Source organism: Prunus avium, chromosome 5 (assembly GCF_965620075.1).
Source record: "Prunus avium chromosome 5, drPruAviu1.hap1.1, whole genome shotgun sequence".
NCBI lineage: Eukaryota > Viridiplantae > Streptophyta > Magnoliopsida > Rosales > Rosaceae > Prunus > Prunus avium.
In genome coordinates this window covers 17,513,255-17,536,466 of record NC_142288.1, presented here as the reverse complement: position 1 = coordinate 17,536,466, position 23,212 = coordinate 17,513,255, and the positions used below count along the sequence as shown (strand labels likewise).

General features: G+C 36.8%; 1 protein-coding gene and 1 pseudogene across 10 annotated transcripts; one reads left to right on the top strand and one right to left on the bottom strand.

Annotated features, from left to right (window-relative positions):
- Positions 1–1,896: 1,896 nt before the first annotated feature.
- Positions 1,897–2,970, top strand: LOC110756293 (putative protein phosphatase 2C 55 pseudogene; annotated as a pseudogene).
- A 386-nt stretch (positions 2,971–3,356) lies between these two features.
- Positions 3,357–22,371, bottom strand: LOC110756280 (MraZ). 10 transcript variants are annotated; one of them, XM_021957690.2, is made up of 24 exons: positions 22,202–22,370; positions 21,937–22,028; positions 19,697–20,722; positions 18,836–18,951; positions 18,257–18,465; positions 16,062–16,181; positions 15,198–15,326; positions 14,962–15,087; positions 14,294–14,349; positions 14,100–14,199; positions 13,341–13,458; positions 13,056–13,265; positions 12,091–12,418; positions 10,660–10,753; positions 9,566–9,674; positions 9,151–9,416; positions 8,916–9,040; positions 8,300–8,534; positions 6,221–6,409; positions 5,859–6,136; positions 5,222–5,429; positions 4,899–5,138; positions 4,336–4,421; positions 3,357–3,827 (listed from the first exon to the last, which is right to left on the bottom strand). In XM_021957690.2, the coding sequence occupies exons 3-24, from the start codon at positions 20,536–20,538 to the stop codon at positions 3,824–3,826; spliced, it is 4,188 nt and encodes a 1,395-aa protein (XP_021813382.1). In that variant the 5' UTR covers positions 20,539–20,722; positions 21,937–22,028; positions 22,202–22,370; the 3' UTR covers positions 3,357–3,823. The 10 variants fall into 10 exon arrangements, 9 of the variants coding, with proteins under 9 accessions (XP_021813382.1, XP_021813379.1, XP_021813378.1 ...); XM_021957687.2 differs by having other exon boundaries at positions 3,357–3,876; positions 19,697–20,728; positions 22,202–22,369; XM_021957686.2 differs by having other exon boundaries at positions 3,357–3,876; positions 22,202–22,369.
- Positions 22,372–23,212: the final 841 nt, after the last annotated feature.

Sequence of the window (23,212 nt, the reverse complement as noted above, 5' to 3'; positions counted from 1 at the left end):
GATAGCATCAGGATGTCATTAACTATATAATTTTTGTAATGAATATCAATAACAACAAAATAATAACCTTTATGTTATGAAAAAATATGAGTAATACTAGGCTTACCACATTGTGTACCACCTAGAGAAAATACATAATGTGATATATAAATATGATATGCCTAGTATTTTACTAAAAATATATATTTTCTTTCAATAATGTTCGTGTATAGCTTTTTTTTCTTCTTCTCATTTTATACATTACAAGTGGCCAAATAATTTAATAAAAAACTGCACAAAGTCCAAGCACATCCTTTTTATGAGTGCTGCTATTTCCACCCCCTTATCCTATTTTCCCACCCATCTTATATTCTCACCCACCATATAAATTTGAAAAAAACACAATCCTATTTTTCCACCCACCTTTATTCCTAAAATACCCTTTCATTATTAATTGAACCAAAACCCAGAAATCAAACAAAAAATTAAAAAAAATAACCCAAACAAACCCAGTAACCCCTTCCTATCTTCTTCTTCAATTACAATTCCAAAAAAATCTCGAAAGACACCCTTTAGTCCCAAGTCCCTACAGCATGCCCTTACTTTCATTTAAAGCATGCTAACCTTCAACCCCCTGCCAATCCAAAACCCAATAACCCTTTGAGTTATTCAACCTAAAACCATACTAAATAACAAACGAAAGAAAAATAAAGAATTCATTCATTCATAGGGGTGGCTGTCGAGAGGAGGGAGGAGAGAAATAAGGAGAAAAAAGGAGGGGGAGGGTGGATGGGTGCGTGGGGAAGATAGGACAGATAGTAGGGTGGGTTTGTTGAAGAGAGAGAGAGAAGAAGGAGAGAGGAGGTGGGGTTCGGATGTGTGGTGGGTGGTGTGGTAGTCGGGGTTTCGTCGGGATGAGGGAGAGGGGGGTCTTAGAAGTCATTTTACAAAGAGGTAAATTTGTCTTTAAAATTTTGAAGATAAGGTGGGTGGGAAAATATGACAAGGGGTGGAAAAAGTTGCACTCCTTTTTATATGTAAACTAAATAAAAACACAAAAACATGGGCATTTCATTCAAGAGATGCCACCTAACACACAAACGTTACAACTCTTTAAATTGTCTATCTACCTTGGCCTCACAAACTACACACATGCTTTAAATGTCAAGTGATTCTCAGTTCCTCTACGTTCCAATGCTCAAGCTTTATAAGATTTATAAATGTCAAGTGATTCTCCGTTGTGATCGTGACTAGGTTCATGTCACTGTGATTGGACACATTTCAGTGATAGTGTGTGTGAGAAATCTCACTTTAGTTTAGAATATTGCTTATAATGAAAACAAAATGAAATCTGATTGAAAAGCATTTGTAAGGCAAAATTGCACAATCAATCTTGTGAGGCGGTTATGCTAAGCTCATGAACTTTGATGTTTCTAAATCATTAGTAATTTAATTTGTTTTCCTCCACAAGGAACTGTCTCATACCTAGAAAGCACTTGTTTCCAAATTATATACTCTAGAAAGCACTTTTTTGTGATACGACTCCCTTATTTGAAATCAACAAAAAACAACTAATTAATGAAAACATTACTCAACTTCAAATAAATAAATAAATCATGGAGGCTTTTGGTAAACAACTTATGCCAAAGAATTATGTATGCCCTAATTTCTGGATCTAGAGATTTGGTGAAATTATCCTTTAAAAATAGAAATAAGATTTAGATTCATAAGGGTTTTATCTGCGTGGGCTTTTAATTGTCCTAAAATGTCAAGAGACCTAAAAAATAAAAAATAAAACTATTAATATTTTTCCATATCCTATTGGGAAACTTGGCCGACAAGGACATGTCGAAATCTATAAATATGCGTTGGTCCCTATTCATTCCATTCACTCTCATATCTCTCTCTTGCTTTCACTCTCTCTCTTGCTCTCACTCTCTTGCTCTCAGTATTGTCAAAGATGATGATCGCTGCCAACAAGCCGCCTGCGTTTGGTTTGGGGGCGATCACTAATTGCTTTGGCTGCTGTGGCTATGGCCGTGGCCCGTATCAAAAGAGGAAGTTGAATAGCCGTACTGATCATCAACTTCATCTGATTTGTGGGTCGTGCTATTTACCCAAAGAGAACAAGGAAAAACCACTGGGCGAAGACGCCCACTTCATCTGCCATGATGCCCAGACCATCGGAGTGGCTGACGGCGTAGGCGGCTGGGCCAGGAAAGGCGTCGACGCTGGCGAGTACGCGAGGGGACTCATGAACCACGCCAAGAAAACAGCCACGGACATAACCCGATCCTCCGCCGCCGCCGTGGATCCAAGAAAGGTGTTGAACGAAGCCTACGCGAACAATGCCGGAGTACAAGGGTCGTCGACGGCTTGCATCCTTAGCCTCGACAAGGAGCGTGGGACCCTACACGCCGTGAATGTCGGGGACAGCGGGTTCATGGTGTTCAGGGACAACATGTGTTTCTTCAAATCATCAACTCAGCAGCGGAAGTTTAACTGTCCGTATCAGTTGGGTAACTGCATGGGCGGCGACTGTCCCGAGGCGGCGGAGGAGTTTGAGGTTGAGGAATTGAGGCCGGGGGACATAATAGTACTTGGGACAGATGGGTTGCTGGACAACATTTTCGCGAGCGAGATTGAAGCGGTTATTGTGGCGTATGAAGTTAGCGGTCAGGATTGTGAGGAGTTGGCTTCGTACATAGCCAACCTAGCGCTGTATAACTCGTTGGACAAGTACAACGTTAGCCCCTTTCAAATGGAGGCACAGAAGGCCGGACGAGAGCACGTGGGAGGCAAGATTGACGACATCACTGTTGTCATCGCACGTGTGTTGGCATCTACTACCTAAAAAAATAAAAATAAAAATATATACAAAAAGTTACCAATTGAAAGGAACACTGGAACCACCACTAGAGCCTCAGCCTAAAGTTTCAGTTTCAGTTTCAGTTTCGCAACTCAGCGAACTTAGCTAAGCGCTTTCCAGAATGTGCAACTTAGAGATTACACAAAATTAGCGGTGATAAAGAGAAGGGTTTTCATTGAAACAGAAAGAAGATTTTCAATCAAGTTCAAAACGGATGAGTAGGAAGAAAAAAAAAGCTACATTAACGAAAAGTGGTTCCCTATTCAACATATTTTATCCTCTCAAGATTTATAACACTAATATTGTAGGGTACTAATTTAAAACGACCCCAAAGGTTGGGTACTTTTATGTAGTTAACAATTTTATTTTATTTTATTTTATTTTCAGATTACAACATTAGCTATTGATTTGTTGCAATGCAGAAGGCTCTGTAATTTGAATGCACAAGAGAAAATTACACTTGTATGTGTGTACATGCATGAGCTTTTGTGGATGAAGGCATGACACAGATAAAAAGACAGATCTATCCTTTATATATTAGAAATAATGAAAATGTTCGCATTACAATAATTTCCGGTGAAAAATGATTGAAACTAATCTCTATCTTCCTTACTGTGCTCTAAAGTTTTACAATCCATTTGCCTCTCTGAGTACAATGGAGGAAAGCTGCACCTATAAGGCTATAACCAATGCATGTATACAACTTGGAACATATTTACAAAAACATCAGCCACACCGATGCCAAAGCAAAACATAAAGGCAAAGCAGCCACTCCGGTGCCAAAGCAGAACATAAAGGCCTCTTTCCTGACACCAGAAGAGCACAAAAGCTTTAGAATCGTTGTCATTTATATTTCGTTTCCTTTTTCTTACGTTCCAGACTCGTGTGCCCAAAACGCGTCCGGATCTGGGAAAAATAGAGAATGATCTTGGATTTCTAAATTTGCTATGTGCCAGTCCACAAACAGCGCCTGCATTAACTTGAATAGCAGAAGAATGGTTGGTAAAAGCCACCACTTATCATCATCCCTGAGAGCACGTACAGTTCAGAAGCATATAACGTGTATGAAAGATGCAATGTCACATGTACAAAATAATTTCATGATTAGTTTTAAGAGAGGATTAATTTCTTTTTAGCCCTTAATTAACAGCAACAAAAAGGAGAAGGATCCTTCTTCAATAAATATATAAGGGATTATCATTTTTCTAAACATATTACAGAACAGCTTAATAACAAATACTGACAAGAGACTAAAGTTCAAAAACCTAGAACCAAAAATAGTTCAATCAGCATGTACAGGTAAAGGTCACTTCAACACAATCTAAAGAACTCTACACTGGTTTGGCTCTCTGCAAACACTGGTTTTCACCTCATGTTTGCCACTCTATGCATGTATTTTTACAGGCACATTAACATGACTAACAAGCAGCAGTTAGTTCCATCCAAAGAATCTTATTATTTGCTTCAAGATAGAATGGAGGCCTCACCTTCTAGTGTTCCATGTATTTGACTTGTGAGGTGGCTGGAAAAATGAAAATCCATAATGTAAAATGCCACACATGAAAGCGACCACCTGCAGAGTTCAAAATTAATTACATAACTCGACAGTAATAGTTGAGTGGGGAGATCTAGATGTCGAAACATTTGAGCTGCTTCAGGAGAGGATCTCCATTTTTCTTTTCAAGAAATTGGGACAGTTTGTGGGGCCCACTTTGAACTATAGTTCAAAGGTCCAAACCGTCTTATTTTTCGACACTTAACATGTATGCTCACAATTTTAGAATGAGTCACTACCCTACCCCCTCCACCACATACTAGTGCTAGAACATAAGCATGGTGAGTAATGACCACAAAAAGCATGTTGAGCAATGACCACAAAAAGCATGGTGAGTTCAACCCAACTCCCCGCTTAGAGTTTATTGGTTATGGGCAGCTATGAATATAGAAATAGCTCTAAGTCTCATGCATATCCATAAGTTGTTCCTAACTTGTAATAGAAATTTCAAAAAGCAATTATGCTAAACCATATTTCAAGCGCTGTATTACTTACAATATTAGAAAGCGATGTAGCATTCCACAATGCATATACACGAGCAAGTGAAGCTCTTCTAAGTTCCTTACTGAATAAGGCATTCAATCCAGCAAGGAAGGGAGAGAGAAGGGATAAAGGAAGTATAAGCAAGACAGCAAGGAAAGCCCCAAGAGATATCCAATAGAATTCAAGTAACATAAGAATGGTGACAGAAAGATCTGCTAACAGCATGAAACTTATCAGCAGCAGCAGGGTGTCCTGAAACATGCATTTATATTATATCTTGAATGACATCGGAATTGTGCCTATTTTAAATACAATAAAAAATCTAATTGAAGTACCTGACGACCAACAGGTCTTGTATTGTGCAGTAAGAGAGAGAGTGGAAAGAGGAAATCCCTTTTATAATCCAAAGATCTCAAGGTAGTAAGATTTATAAGACCTCCATTAATCCCTCCAGTTATCCTTTTAACAGATAATGCATGACCTACAAATGGCCAACTTTGTTGCATCTGCTTTGAACATTTTCTTGTGCATGCAGCATTGGACCTGATTTTAGATAAAGAATTAACAATTTAGTCAATAATCATTACGCTAAACAATACATGCAGGGTTCAGGAATCAGTCACTTGTGCATTCTAAGGGTTCAAGCTGCTATATTTTCTAGCCCCAAAAGGATATCAGTGCAGTCAGACGTTTATGCCTACCAACAATAACGAAATAAGAAGGGAACAGAAAAGGAAAAAATAAAAAACTTCTCTGTTTTTATCCATGCCATGCAAGTCTTACAAGAATGAAAACATTCTTAATGAACACTAACATTCTTAATTGGTTGTAGAAACAGTGTGTTAAAATGGAAAAATGGATAAGCCCATCACACTTGTTTTGAAGCATGCAAAAATTGGAGGTCCAGGGTGTATATGAGCAATCAGCGCATGCTCTTAAAAAAGAAATGTAAGTGCAAATAATCAAAGTTACCTTGGTAGCTCGTTATCCCCCATATCAGACTGATGCAGACTTTGAAGTGGATAATCCCCAACCACTACCAATATTCCCAGCTGATAATAACCAGAGGCTGTTGCTTGAAACCACCCAAGCTCAACTCTTACTCCATGAAACACAAGTTGAGGGTTTGCATGGCTATTCATCCAATTAATCACAGGAATTAGGTGAGAACGGATAGATCCATGCCTCACCATCCTCAACTGAGCATTCAAACCAGCAACCAAATGATTCCAAACAGTTTCTGGGACATGCTGAGAATAGAATGACATGATTTACATCGGATATGTATAACAAAACAATAATCAGTAGGTTACTTATCACGTGAAACTACAGACCTGGCCAAGGAGGTTGGTCAACAACGTATCATTGTGAAGATTATAAGGTGACATATAGCTGCCATCACCACCAAAAATTATGCACATGGGGAACCTCTTCTGTATGATTGATACCATATCTAGACGCTTCTCATCACCACCAAGGAAAAAATCAATATATGCCAACATTAAGTCTGGTGTTGCTCCAACCTGCATCAATTTCAATTATGAAGATGAGACAGAGAAGAAATTTTACATATCATTCAATACCTGTGAAGAAAACTCAACATAAATGAATTGCTAGAAACTATTATTTTTTGGTAAGTAAAATTTACGTCAAGAAAAGGATACTATGGTATGCAGTAAGTGTCCAAAGTACCCAAAAAAGGAAAAATTGAAAAGAGAAACAACAAGCCCTAACTAACCTTCTAAAGGAAATTTGACAAAGTAGAAAAGGAAATGCAACCCGCCCATCCATTCAAAAAGAGACCTTGACAGCAACAGTTCATTGATTCAATGTTTGTTTTTACACCGTAAAACGTTCATCTCTTTTCCTGCCCTCTTCCAAACAATCTACATAACAAAAGAGGCATAACCTTTTAAACCTCCTACTTCTGTATTCCCCCAGCCACCCAGTCCAACGAGGATGCAATTACAGACTAAGGCATAGCCATGTGAACTCCAAACATTTTCTGCTCAACAAATGCAGTCTGTGAGGTTTGAACTCAGAACCTCCAGCAAAGTGGAGATTAGTGCCACTCAATGTGTTCAGAGGCAAATGCACCTAATGCGAGGCATTTTGGGTCTTGCAAGACAAGATGTAAGCCATGCGGCATAAGACTTTCAAATTATTATTATTTTTTTAAAACTTCTACACAAATAATATATATGAAGAAAAAAAAATACATATTAATAGTAATTCATAAAACATATGATATTTATGATCATCCAACTTAAATAAGAATCCCAACAATGATAATGCTCATCCAATAAGATCATTAACAAAAACATAAAAAGCAGCTCCAAAAGAGAAAATACGCTTATCTATCCAAATCCTCATCAATAAGACTTCATTCAAGCTAATATCACTATCATCTTTATCTAAGGAATCAACGTGGGATGGTAATTGTCCACTATCAGGAGGCAGAATGCTTCTTCTTTCCACATTGTTTTTTATTTTTTAAGTTACCCCTTCCAAACGGCATCGTTCTGGCATGGGTAATATATATATTTTTCATTTATAAAGCCCAAAAGGCTTATGCCTTTCAGTACTTTTGTGAAACAACTGAGCTTCTGGGTTGTTTCCATTGCACCTTGCTATGAGGTGTGCCCACGCCTTTGAAAACATTGATGCCACTAGACCAAACAGTCATTGGGAACTGAATTTTAATAATTATTTTTGTGGTAGCCTAACACAACAGTACTTGCTCCGTTGTTCACTACCAAGGATATCAGTTATGTGGCTTGGTAATCATACTGGGTTAATAACAACACTTTATGACATGTAAACTGTGTTATAATCACCTGTTAACCTTTTCTATTTGGTCAGAATAATAACCTGTCAACTGAACACATTATCTTCTTTCATCTTTTTCTTTTTGGCAAAACTTTCACAACAAATAAACTACTGTATAATTTATTTTCATTTTCAGACCTTGTACCATTTTTCTTTTTTTCACCAGTGAATGAAACTTTTGCCAATGCTTGATTGGCAAGAAGTAGTGAAAGGAATGAGTTCTTGGCAAGAATGGCATGAAATTGATGTCTGTGTCACCCATTATCGGGATATGTCACACATATAGCATAAAAGTGAAACGTGCATGCGTCTTGCAATTAGAGAAACAGGAATACATTGAAACTGTCCACATTAGAGATGGATGTATAAAGCAAGATAGTAAAAGGTCCACACTTAGTTGATGGTATTAAATTGCATTTTATAAATTCATCTATTTTAAGATGCCACCATATGTAAATTGTCTACTCCAAAGAGAACCTCAGAAACCTACCAAGTACGAATATGAAGCTTGACAATGATTGATTACGATAATAAGTGTAATTACAAAATTTACTGGGAAGGAAATTTAGTAGAAAGAGTAAAACCTTCATCCCTTTGTACAAGGCTCGAGATCTGCAAGAGCGAAGACATGAATGGTCATATTCAGACTTCACATATTCCTGAAGGCGATGAACTTTATTTCTTTGCCGCCACTGTTTCCAGGACCAGGAACAAGGGTATGCGAGAACTGAAAGTATACTATGCACAGACCCTTCCCACCAATCATATGCAGCAACAGAATTGATCTCATCAATAAATCTGTTAAATGCATCTTCATATCTGTAACCCAAAAAAGGGGTTGCAAAAACAAATAAATATTGTTACATATTAGACAGAACAAGTAGATGCAAACCTAAGTGGTGCTTTCAATTAAACCATTATCTTGGACTAACAATTAACTAATTATATTAGTTCTAAGAGAACATGCGTTATTTTTTAAGGCAAAAAGTATCTTGGAAGAAAAACTTTCAAACCAAATTATTAGAACCAACAGGTTAGATAAGTTTTCTTGGTTTCAGGTGCACTGATATCAATGGCCAATACCTAATCACATATACTAATCCAAAATATCACTGTCATATTCCTCAAAAAAAATATCGCTGTCATATTAGCATCCAATTGTAATATCGCATAGACTTCTAAGTTCAGTAATTTTCTTACACAATTTCAATGATTGCATTAGGAGGAGAGTAAGGAAGATGCCATGGTTCTCTGAAAGTATTAGGACCCATGAAGTACATTCGATGAACATGGCTTTGAGTTTCTTCAACTCTGGTTCCCCGTACCTAATATTATTATTTACAAAATAAAAAATAAACATGTCAAAAATTCTGCAAGGCAATCAAATCATAGCTGCGGAAGCATAATTTGAAATAAAGGAATACTTGTTGTATACCTCAGATAGGGAAAGAAGACACGGGTATTGATGATGACTGTGCTGTTCAATTGAACCAGCCCTGTGATATGAACATGAACCAACCAATTTGATTCTCAAAGTCCTTAGTAACAAAGCCAGAACCACCAAAATGCATGACAATAAAATTGCAAAAGGCCAGGGGCCCCCGAAAGTATACAAAAGCTCCTCGAGAGGTGTGTAGCATTTTGGCATCCTATAATTGTCAGATACACATTTATAGGGACATGATGACTGAGTCACCCCACCTACAGCAAGTGTGCACCTTTTCGTGAGCTGAGAGCCAATATTAAAATAATACAAAAAACTACATTTGGGAACACAGAGAGAGAGAGAGAGAGAGAGAGAGAGAGAGAGAGAATCAAACATAAAAGATAAAATATGTTCATCAAAATACCTCGCACATAGATGAACTCAGCACGACTTGGAAGAAGATCAACAGAACAAGGAGTACAAAGATGTGCATCAGAACCATCAACATTTTTGAATGTGCCAACAGGGCATTCCTGTAACAGAACACAATCCTCAAAAACCTTAAAAAAAGAAAGAAAATGAAAACAGATATAGCAGATATACCTCACATTGATCAAACAGGATATTAATAATAACAGGATAACCTTTAAAATGATAATTTGTTTATGTTGCAAAGACTCTAAGTGGCTTCCCCTCAAGTGTTTTGGCCAGCACCACTTTGGCGGACGGAAAGATAGGAAGAAGGATTTAGACTTGCATGGAACCCAATTCAATCAATAATGAAATTCTTGGATATAAGAAATGTTCTGTAACGACGCCCAGCCTAACTCCGCCCAAGGGTTCAATCAATTCCTTAATGATGTCTTGACTGACTTCAAACTGGAAGGGCAGGGGCCAATAGTATAGGAAAGGAGTCCAAGAAGAAGTCAAGCCTGAGGTCAAGAAAAAGACCCAGCTGTTTGTCCTGTCTGTCAGTAGCGGTTTCTTTGAATTTCTTTGTACACAAAGACATAGTGGCACATAGGATGTGGGTGTTTTTGAGGTCCAAGTTTCACGATAGGACAAACGCAAAACCCAAATATTTTTTAAGTGAGTCCTATTGGTTCAGATATTGACAACGCCAACCAACTTTGATGAGTTAAACAAATATTGACTCGATCAAACCCACACAAAGGTGGCACACTGGTCCAATCTGACCGGTTCGGCTCAGGCCAGTTTAGTGAGGTTGGAAAGCAAAATTCCCACCATAATGAAAACTTTATACTAAACCAGAATTAAGCAACAAAAACAGAAACTCACAGCTTGTTTCAAAGCACAGTGAGACCAATTGAAGCATGGCATGCCACAAGCGTATTGGGCCTAACTTAAATGGCTAACACAACCATTTTACACCACAAACTGATGCACATATCGAAATAAGGGGTAGCATGAACGTGCACAGGTTTCTATGTTTGATACCAGAACCATTTATACTAGAAAAGAGACATATTCCATTATGAAATACCAAATGAAAATTACCTTGCAGAAGGTTCCATAAAGGCCCTTTGGGCATTTTTTCCCAGTGATAGTTCCATCGCTTCCATGATGACCTCCATCATCCCCAGCACCTCCACTAACAGAGATCAGCAAGAAATTAAATTGCCATTATTGAGTTCTTTTCATACCACGGCTTATTAAGAAAATAAAAGAAAAAACTATTCAAGTAACATTTGTTGAAAGATGAGAATTCTACCCTCAACCATACTTATCCCAGTAGGCTTAAAAGAACAGTCTGTATGTAGTCTGACAAAAACTTAAAAGATAACATTTGAAAATTAAAAAAGAAAAGCAAGTTTGCAGATATTTTTAGTATAGGTTAAGAGGGCAACCAAATGACGGGTTTTTAGGTAAATTTTTTTTGATAATTTATAATAAGTTATTCTTCTGAAGATGGGATAATGAGAATATCCAGACTTTTGTGACAATTTCAAGCTCTCGAGGTAAGGGATTTGCTAAGAAAACAATTCAAATCTAGGAACAATTTGTTAGCAAATATGGGGATGAGGTATGATATGCCAATTTCATAAGAAATGGAAGGCATGAACTATCATGTGCTATAACCCCATCAGAATCATGTAGACAGAAAATCAGATTGAAACCTTAAAGCAGACGTAAACATGATCTTCTCTTTCATCATAAAGACTATCATTCTATAAGTACTTAATCAACTAAAATACTATGTTTGATCAGAAATATTTTCTTCTTTTTTTCTTTTTTTCTTTTAAAATTCAGTAATTTACTTTTATTTTCTGCTTGGGAGAAAGATTGTCACTGTATGTGATACTAGTGTTCTATCTTGTATCATCATGCCCCCACCAGGGAAAGTTCCTTGGTCAAATAGGTAATGTAAACTCTTCTTTCGTACTAGCAAGTTGGTGTCGAAGCAGTAGTAGAAAGGGTGCTCTATTTGTTTTGGTCAACTCAGACTGTTACCACTAGTAATTAGCAACCTAATCAAATTTATAGTAATAGCTAAGCTGCTAGTGATAGTCTTCAGAACAGAAAACCAGGTACTTGTCAAATTCAATGCATACTCTTAGCCATTTAATTCCCATGACCAAGGGTAATGATGGAAATAAAAAACTGAGAAACTACAATATCAGACAAACTTTTTTACGTTTTATTATTTTGAAAATCAGTAACATGATTGAATGGTTGAATAAGCCTCTATGAGGAAAGTATTCTCTTAGAAGGAGTTTCTGTATTTTATGAAAGTCCCCAGAGCATCTGGCATTCAAAATCATGCATGAAAATTGGGTAAGGAAGTGATAGTGTATCAAGAAAATGTTTTACAAATATATTTGACCAAAAAGCAGGAAAACACATCCCCCATATCCAAAAAGGATATTCAAAGAACTGATAGCAGCACAATCTTAGATTTATGAAAATTATAAAGACACCAAATCATACCTGCTGTTAATGGAGCCACTTATAATAGCAACCGGAACATATTCATCCTCGAAATCTATCTTAGACCAATGAAAATGAACTCTTCCACCCCCACCCCCACCTCCACCAAGAGGACCACCTTTGCCCCCAGCAACAGACAAAGATGAATTATGTGCAAGTAATCCAAGCTCTTGAAGGAAAATAAGGATTGTCCCACCTGAACCTCCACCAAGTCCGCCAATCAAAGTACCATTACCATTTCTGGCTGCTTTATGAAAGCTTTGGCCATCAGCACTCAATGTTCCAAAGACTTCAAGCTTTAAGAGTGGCCACTGGATGGATCCCATCACTAACCAGCATGAAATTGAGTGTAAGTATGATCCAAGTATAATGTCAAATATATTTAAATTAGTAATTCATAGTTGCAGCCACTTGGTTTTTGTTCATCAGCAGTTCAACACCCAATTGCATGTCACTAGAAAACATTGTTCCCACTAAAGGGGGTTCTGGAAGAGCATATCTGGTTATGGTCCTAAAATTTGACATTTTATATTAAGCACCTTAGAAAGTTTAATAAGGTTATGCTTACCTGTACAAGACTTTTATTATTGGAGTTGAATATTTCCCGTAGTTACTGGTTTCTAAAACAACTGTCTTCCTTTTTCTTTTTCCAGTGCAAGAATAAAGGGTGGTTTTGAAATTGCTTAGTTACAAAGTTTGCTGGTTTACTACTATTGCCAAAAACTTAAGTGCTACTTTGTGGGCCAACAATAATTTTATACTCTAACACTCCCCTCACATATAGGCGTCTTTCCACAACACCTGAGCCCAACATGTGAAGTTCAGCTTGTGTTGGGAGGTTGCAATAGCAGTGAGTTGAAGTCAAGATTTCATGACACTATGAAAAAGTTTGCTGGTTTACCACTATTCTCAAAATTTAAGCCATAGATGTGTGCCAACAATTTTTTATATGTTCGAAAACTTACCAATCATTCCCCCTCCAACCACATTCCCATATGACGGACTGGGACCCTCAGCTCCACTCCCCAATTCACATGGGAGATCAGCATTGCCATATTCATTACCACCATTGCACACCCTCCCATTAAAGTATCCAGAGCCCCCTCTTCCCCCGTGTCCAGCACCACTACCAGCTCCATTTGAAAAGTTTCCACTTCCAATACCTTTACTGCAACCTGAAAATAGATGGTTTTGATTTAATCAAATGCGTAAAACATTTCACATCTTAGCTCTAGAATAACCTCCTTTACCTAGTTCTGATGCAGTGATCAGGCCATCAGTATCTACAATAATAGTCCTCGCCCTGTGGATGTGAATTACACTTCCCTTCACGACACCATCAACAAGAAGGTCCTCAACACGACAAATCTACAAAATGTGAAACACAAATGTACTTTGAACAACAATAACGGTGAACCCACAAGTTGATACTTCTATGGGTAATCAACCGATCAGAAAGAGTTGATTTCAATCAAGAGTTGAAGCCAAAAATTGAAGAAAGTAACCAACATAAAAGAAAGTTTTGGTAGTGGTAAAACTCATGATCAGCATCCAGACCAGAAATGGAAGTCCAGGCAAACTTGGACCAGTCTCCTGCTTTATAATTATCGAAAGAAAAAAGAAAAATTGAAATGGGAATAGCTCTTGCAGGTTGTCCAACTGTATACAATTTGGAAAAGCCACACAAAATAACCTTATAATTTAGATTATGAACCCATGAAACTTAACATACCAATAAGATAAGCCAACAGGAAGGTTAGATTCCCAGTAGAAACTAATTTTCTATGATTGCTATCTAAATGACTAGAAGTCTAATTTGACAAAAGAGAATAACAAAAAAAAAAAATTGACTAGAAGTCTACGGCATACATAAAATAAAGACTTCGTACCTTACACATTAAAAATAAATCATGCTTAAGAAAATGATTAAAATTACAATAAAGCAGGTATTCTGTTCCAATATGCTTTAGCATCTCTCCATAAATCTCTAATAAAATTCTTAATCTTACTTGAAGTGAAAAGGAGAGTGTATAATTAACATGGCAATCATCTGGTGGAGTAATCAAATCCAATGGACATGCTTGACTCTCACAAAGGGATTTTGTTACCCTACAAAATTGAATTCACAAAAAAAAAAGTCAAAAAAATTCTCAGGGAAGAAAACACAAGCACAGAGGAACAAGACCCTAAACTTCATACTCACACGTTTCTGCTAGCATCATCATCCAATGGAGCCTGAAGTAAAGAACCAGCACCAACCTGTTGTAAGAAGCATGAAAATTTGTAAAGCAGTTTGTCCAAATGGAATTCTACAGTTTCACTACCATAAAAAGGAAACGCATGACAAAGTAACAGCAGAATAGGTTACAAATAGATCCATTTTGGCCAGAATTAAAGAAAAAAAACTGAGCCACCAGAAAGAAACATACAATAGTTACTGATAGCCGAAATGTCACATTCCAAAAACATATAAACAAAAACTTCTCGAAAGGTAGTTTGGAATTGTATAAAAAATTTAACGCATTAGTGGAAGCAGTCACTATGGTAGTTGCATGTTCTGAAAATGTCATGCAATGCTTTCAGAAGACAAGATAAGATGAGATGATGAAATGATGACAACAAAGAAATAATGTGTAAGTATAATTTTTTCATAGTTGTCAAAAACCCATGGGCAAACAGGATTTTTTTTTCAAATCTATGAGCTCTTTGCTATTTTCAAATCAGCATAGAAGCAATTAGAAATAAATTTTCTTTTTTAAAAGAAACGAACTGTTATTGAAGAAAACTAAAAGGATACAGCAGAAGTGGCCAAGAAGGTCACAGAACAAAAGAGCTAAAACATCTAACACTACAAGAGAAACAAAGGCTTACAGTGATGTTATAAAAGAGAGACAAGGAGAGCCTCTGGGCTTTTATTGCATCACCATGACCAGTCAACTTCAGTAGTCCCTGGCCATATACACCCAAGTTTGTATTTGAACTAATGACAGAGTTTTGCTGCAAAACACAATGTATCAACTCCACTTTTCAACTACCAAGAAAAGGCGAAAGGTTTAAAATACAATGAGTATTAAATATAAATAAGGATGAGGTTCAGACCATCATACCCTCAGAACAATCAGATTCCTGACTTCAAGGACTGAAGCAGTAACAATGGGATTTCCACCACCATCTATTTGAATTTTGGAGTTCCACATGAGTAACATCTTGATAGCAACTCTAAATGCACCAAAAACCTTCATTTATATTAAGATACCTTTTTTAGACTCTTTACAGAAAATAAGAGAAACTTCAGAGCCGGGAATTAGAATTCTACAAAGATCCCACAGCACCAACCCGCCAAGTTCTTTAATATCAAAGTAGCACCTCATAAAGAAAAGCAACGAACATATGGTAAAACCCTCCTCTTGACATAACGAGTGAAATTGAGCAAGACTAAACTCTCAATTTGTTCATGAATAGCACTCGAGTAAGCTTATACCACAGGCAAACATGATTATTCTATAGCTCCAGGATGACATGCCGATTTCAAACAGAAAAATCTAATGAAACAACGTAGAACAACCACCTAGAACGGGTTTAACCTACGACTAGCCAGAGGAAGTTTGATCCTTCATCGAGGAAATCCCTAGGGTAATCCTATTGCTTTTGACTTTCTTGGTTAGGTACCATAAAAAAGTTTACGTTGGTGAAATTTTGAAGAACCACAAAAAAGTTTGAACTTGAGTTCAGCCTTGAAATGTATGTGTGTGATCCTCATCTTTCCCAGGAAGCTTGAGCTTTGGTTCAAGCACATCCATAATTATTCAGTTCAAGCTTGATTGAGATTTGATGAAACCAAGCTCAAACAAGTTAGACAATGACTCTGTCTCACCTTCCTTGGCTTGATTGCATCAAGGGTTTAGACAATTGCTTGTACTAAGAACATTGATAAATAGAAAGGAAAATGAAATGCTATGATAGCTGCTTGCCTTTATGATGGAATCACTCATCAGAAGTTCTTCAGCAACAAGCTCAAATTCTGAAATTGGATACTCGGACAATCCAAAGATGATGCTGCCCCCACGGTATAGACTAATTTGGCCTCTCACCTTCACAATCAAAGAGGATGCACACCAAAAATAAGTGCATGTATCTTCTGGATAGAGCATACAAAATGAAGGAATTCACTTATAGAAATAAAAAAGATAAAACATGTAATACTTGTAAATCCATCACTTCTTGACCAATTCTATGGTAGTGCCATGGTACTTCTAACATGACAGAAACATATCCCATAGTAAGAAAGGACTGTTTTTCAGGTTCTTAGTTCCAAATTTTAAATGTCTACAAAATGAAGCAACTTCATGTTTAGAAAGGACAATGTATAAGATCACCAAAATACGAAAGTGTTTTCAAAACCTCTTCAATACCTATTGCAACTTAGTCTTAAACACCACACACCCTGTGTCCGACTTCATTGAATCAGGTCCATTGTCCCCTTCGCATAATTTCAATCAACCCCTATAGTTTTAGTTCCCAAAGGCCACATTAAGCACTGTTCCCCACAGTTTTAAGTTCTCTATGCATCCACGGAAGCACTGCTGTGCTAGGAGCTTAGCCTTAGATAATGGACCCAACTAGCAGGTTTAGGAAATACCATAAGTCTATAACTCCACAAAGAGGTCCCCAGAAAAACACAATAGGTACCTAAATTATATCATCTCCCTAAAAGTATCTTTCAACTTTAGATCAAGTACCATTTTCCTACAATATAAGTTAAAACTTCTGTAAAATATCTACAAGTGCAAAAGATAGCGAACCTTTCCATTTAAGTAGGATTGAACCTCGGAACTCCCCCTTCATCCTTATTCTTGAGATAAAGTACATTAGGCCCCAAAAGCCATTGAAGGTCAATAATAGCAATGGAAAATATTTCTTAACTTCATTCCTACTTGCAAACTTGATCAACAATAGCTAGACACACACACCGACGAAGGACGGATACTCCAAAAAAGTTAGGTATGGAGTATCAGGTACAAATACACCCCTGATATGGCTGGATACACACCTGATATTCCAAATACATATCCGCTGGCTTCTTGGAAAGTTTGACTTTGGGATATGGTAACGATATGCGACTCATACAATGTGGATACGCCTAGGATACAAGGTAGGAGTATTTTTGGAAAATTATTAAAGAAATAAGGGTCTGTAATTTAAATATAATAATAATAATTAAGGGTCGGTACAAGGAAAAAAACATATATAAATAAGAGCTGTGGCAAAAACTTCATTCAAGTGCATTATTGTCAACAAATGTATAAGGGCTCACACTATAGAGTGAGCACGATGCATGAACAATGGAATGGAATCAATAGATATTACTGTTATCTTTTTAAGGCATATAAAATACATATTTATATGTGTATTAATTAATTCTTGTATCCTTTACGTATCTGTATACTATTATTTAGAGATTTTTCATACAGCCGTATGCTATCATATCTTGTTTTCATGTTCGTATAACTGAAACATACAACACACACATATTAAACCTTAAAACTCACCATTCATCTCTGTTATCCAGATAGAGGTGATATTAGGCCCAAAGGCCATTGAAGTCAACAATAACATAGTTAAGAAAATGGAGCCATTCTTACAATTAGTTAAGTCTTTGCAAAGATGCTGTAAAATTGCAGCACCATTTTGTATACCTAAACAAGTTCCCAGAAAAGTCTAATGTAACAGGAATGCGGTTGGATTCTTCTTTGGTTGATCAATAATATATTTCATTAAATTCTTCTTCATATCCATTTTTTCCCTCTACTTTCTTCCTTGAAAACCTAGAGAATATTACCATTCAACATTCATAAATTATCAACAGCAAGGCTACATGAAATGCAGAAAATAGTTTCCCACAGGATGCCTAGGAAAGAAAAAAGAAACAAATGGAAAACTTCATTTGAAATGCAGTAATGTCCTGATTGGCATTTAAGATGACAAAACAGGTGCCATAATCAAGTCCAAACAAGTTACAACAAGGGAGATCCCACAATGAAATGTTATGAAGCCACATTTTTTGCAATATATATTTGTCCAACCATGGCAAAAAGATTCTTTGCAGAAGTATAGAAATCAACTCATGAAAAATTATTAATTACTTGAGAAGACTAAATTTGCCAACCTGAACTCTAGTCCAAAGAAGTGGAACCAACACTTTTGCATTATTCTCCACAAAAACATGTGACCATAACGGGCTGGTAGGAAAGTCGAGCAAAGGGGTTTCAGTTTCTGTTGTGATATTGTCATTTCCAACCCTTAAACTAAGTAAATCTGCATTAAAGTATGTGCCAGCTGCTCCAGCATTCCCAGGACAACCGATACTCAAACCACCTGACATAATAAAACCATAATAAATTTCAAAGCTCCATTTTTCTAGAATAGCTTTGCAAAAGTACAGGCATGTTTCTAACAGAAAGAGCATATTCCACGAAGTATAGTCCAAGACTGCAGACAAAAAAAAAATTAATTGATAAGTTGAAAATGTAAACGTAAACCTGCATTTATAAGTGTATATACTACATGCATGGGAACTGATAATATTAGACTCAAAAAGAGATATAGCAATAATCAGCATAACACAGATGTAACATAAGAACCATCAGATAAATATATTTAAAACTCTAACATAAGAACCAAATATATATCAAATTCAAATATTGTTGCTGCAACTACTAGATACAGATGTGTAATCAGTACAAACCATGCACAGTGACTTTTACATCTTCTTGTATGCTGTAACAATCAAGTGATATTCTTCCACCGCCACCTCCACCCCATCCTCTTCCACCAGCAGCACTTATGGTACCATATCCCTTCCTATGTCACAGGACAAAATGCAAGCAATTGAAGAAACTCAGAGAAGTTCTTTTAGTTTGAATACAATCTTCAAAGTAATTAAATGCATAAAAGTTTCAATTATTTATCCACCAACTTTCCCAAGGAAAAAAAAAATGCAATATTCCTTACAATAAGAAGAAAGAATGTTAATCCCATAAGGTACTGATGAACTGCTCATTGATTTGGAACTGATATAACTTTAAACTGAAGGTGAAGTGTATGATAAATATGACAAACAATTTCTTCAGTATTAATGTAGCTCTATATGAATGCCAATCGATTAGCATTTTTAGCTGTGTTCAATCTATTGAGTGAAAGGTATGCGGGCTTTGGAGGTGGGAAGAGGGCTAAGGTATTATGGGGCTGCGGAGTTTTCAAATTTGGTGATTTGGATGTAAGGGAACAGAACAACTTTTGAAGGCAGAGGTGGAAGAGCTGTGGTCATACTTATGGTCTTTTTCTAAGCACTTTATGATGCTCCCCTTAGTGAAATTCACTTTTGATTGGGCTGGATTTTTGTATTGAGTGTGGCTTTGTTTTATGCTTCTTGGTTTCTCTTTCCTAGGTCAACTATTGTCCTCCTTTTGCCATTGTGTAATTTTTCATATGAACTTTCTTTTCCCACTGAGGAAAAAAAGGAACCAAGCACCTAAACCGGTTTGTACATCACCCACTCCCTAAAGAAAGCATAAGCATAATATCAAATTAAAAGGCATGTACTCACAACTTTACAGCATGTACAGAAATACTTCCACCAGATCCTCCTCCGCCAGTTGTCCCACCGTCCCCCCCTTCTGCAGTTACAGACCCATTCATATACAGCATATCCTTCACTTGAAGCTTGACACGTCCTCCACCATTCCCTCCAAATGGAATTTTAGTAGATAAGCCCCCACCCTTACTCCCATAACTCCACGGCTCGGACAATGTTGACCACGTATAAACATCACCACCCCAAAAACTTGACTGATTATTTTTCAAGCAGGAAGCACCTCGGCCACCATGCCCTCCACCACCTCCATCATAGCCCACTGGAGTTCCACTAGTTTGAGAAGGTGGTAATCCACCCAAAGATGTTGTATTTATAGAAGAATTATATTCCATAGTCAGATTGGCAGCAGAAAAAACTACAGAACCAGCAACTACTGCAGCAAATTGACCAATTTTAACATTTCCTGACATATTAAATGTAATCATGCAGCCTTCAATTGGACAGACAATTGATACATGAGGGAGAATCTCCAGGTTTCCAGTACCATATATGTAAAGATCAGAACTGAAATTCAAGTTTGAGTTTAACAAGCATGTAGTATTGAATGATCCAACACCTTCCAGGTCCTCACAAGATACAGAATCATTTAACGGGGATGATAACTTTGCAACCTTATAAGTTGAGGTGCTTCTCTGAAAACCTTCTATTATATCCGAGCTGACATTGTGCAACCAGTCTTCTGAACCATTGGCTGTGCTTCTGTACTGCCCTGAAGTAAGAGAAACGGCAGATATCCAAACATGCCCCGCCAGAATGCAACACCAAAGGTACCATTTCATTTGTGAAGGAGGCATTACCACTCAGAGTGACAGAATACTAACATTTCTGTCATATGCATCTGGATTGAATATAAATCTAACTTTTCAAGCCAGCCTCAGGAGGCAGTAAAGTAGCACACTTTTGACTGGAACATCAGGTTCATCATATCATCTTCAGGAACATTGCCACTTCTACTGTGCATTAACATTGACTATTGTCCTGCAACTATGACCATTAAGTTAAAGATGACCTTGGAATCAAGGAATGTAAAAATATCTTTTTTATTGGATAATTTTTTTTCCCTCTTGTTTATTGGATAATAATCCAGTCCAAAACCGAGTTGGTCAAAGTGCATATGACCTACATTGCAATTGTCATGTTTAAACCCATATTTCCACTCACCCCTACTGGGTAACTCATTGTTATTCTTTGCTATCTGTATTTTCATATTTTATTGCTACAGAATCACAGCTTCACTGTGTCTGATCTACCTGCCACGCCATTTGCATTGTTTGAACAGCAATTCTGTTCAGAAGAATCCCCTAACAACGCTAGACGTTTATTATTTTGTCCATAGAGAGCCATCCCTGAAGCCTAAAGAACTGATGTAAATAGGAAACTGGATACTCTTCTTACAGAGTAAGTAAGGGACTGATGATACTCCAGTCACCATAGTAGTCTAGATTTTTAAGGGGAAACCAACAGAAAGCCTATAGGATTATAGTTTAGAAATTGATATCTCAAATTATGTTGATCATGGTTGGCCCGTATCTTTTATAATACAATATCAGTGACTCTCACTCCCCCTCATTTAGAATTCCTAACATACATTAATCACAAACTATTTTGAGTGTTTCTATAAAACATTGAAATTTATTTACCCAAAAAAAAAAACCATTTCTGTCTTTTCTGATATTTCTAAGTAATCCTTCAGTATCCCAACTCCCTACTTGGTACATAATAGATACTAAAAAATAAATATAAAAAAACCTAAGAAGACTCTTTGACTATTGATTAAAGTCCAAAGTGCTTCGCATCAAAAACACTACTGCTTAATGCAATGACATTGAGTAACTTGACTAAATTTACATCTTTCCTAAAAGACATATATAGTTTTAATTACGTACAAATGCATTAGTTACAGTTTCAGCACATTTCACCGTGTTGGTTATGTTCAACCGCACTGGATAAACACTTCGCATAGTCATACCATAAGAGAAAAATCCTAGAATGTTATACTACCACTACATTCAATGCTTCTTTTTAAGAATTTTCCGAATCCCATCTTTTCCAAGATATCAACCCAAATTCAATATCCAGATACCAGTCTTTCCAATTAATCCCACACCACAATTACAAACTTCAATTTCATTGCCCAAAAAAGCATTTCTTAAACTAAAATAAAACCATCATGGTGCTAAACAATCACTTACTTATGCAAGAAGCACACACACAGAAGCATACAAGCAACTGAAAATGGAAAGGCTTTCGACGATCCGTCGTTTCAGTTTCTGAAGTCGCATTTCTAACAAAGAAAATCCAGAAACAATCAACAAACTCTCTGTCACTATTGCCAAACACCAGCACGCCAAAATTCACAACAACAAAAAAAAAAATTCCAACAAACGTAACTGCCACTGCAAAATTAAAAATTCCAAATTCAACACAATCGTTAAGCTAATTGCATGGAAAGTGTACCGTTTGGCAAGAGAGAAAACAGCAGAGGAAAATTCCACTGAATCAATTCAAAAGGAAGTTTCCGCTTTTTATCTGTCTATCTGTGCGAGTCAGAAAATGGTATGTGCTTTGTCTCCTTGCTTCGCTTTTACTATTTAATTCTTTGCTTTAACTTTTCGTTCTTGAGTGGCAGAGTGAGTGAGTGAGTGAGTGAGAGAAAAGTCTCTGACGAGTCCAAGTCTCTCGAAGCGACGTCGTTTTCGATGAGCTGTACTTCGTAACAGATTCAGGCGTCTTTTCAGGGAGCTCATACTTATCTCTGTTTAAATTTTTAATTAAAACTTAAATAGTAATTTATCCCTTTAGCTACACTTGATTTGATAGTAACTTTATTAAAACTTAGAAAGTAATTCTCTTTAAAAGACAACAAATTTTGAATTTATCCCTTTGTCTACAACTATTGGCGCAGCTAATGTTGCTGCTGATTTCCAATATTTGGTTTGGTTCAATCGTTTGTCAATTTTGATCTTTATGCTTAGGTTCAATGGGGGTAGGTTTTGTAGAGGGAGATATCCATTGGTCTGTCTTTTTTTTGTTTCTTAACAAGAAAGTATGTGATTAAAAAACACAAAATAGAAAATTACTCTCGTTACCTCTCAAGTCTTTTTTAAGTTCTGATGTGATCGGATTTGATTGGAAAAATCATAATCCAATCTATAATTGATCGGGTGCGGATTGGTGAAATTGTATTGATTTCGAACGGATATACACCCTAGAAAGTTATAATCCTCTCCTTTCTTTCAAACCCATCACAATCTTTTACGCGATTTAAATAACCAGCGAAAATTTAGAGAAGGATATTATGTAAATGAAAAGATATGTTATTTCCCCAAAATTAAACCTAATTTTCATGTGCCAATAGCTCAATTGGTTGAGTTCTTCCACCTCCACTCATGTGGGTAGAGGTTCAAAACCCCCAGGCACCCAATGAATATTATTTGTGTAAACCACCCCCTACCCCAATCGCATGTA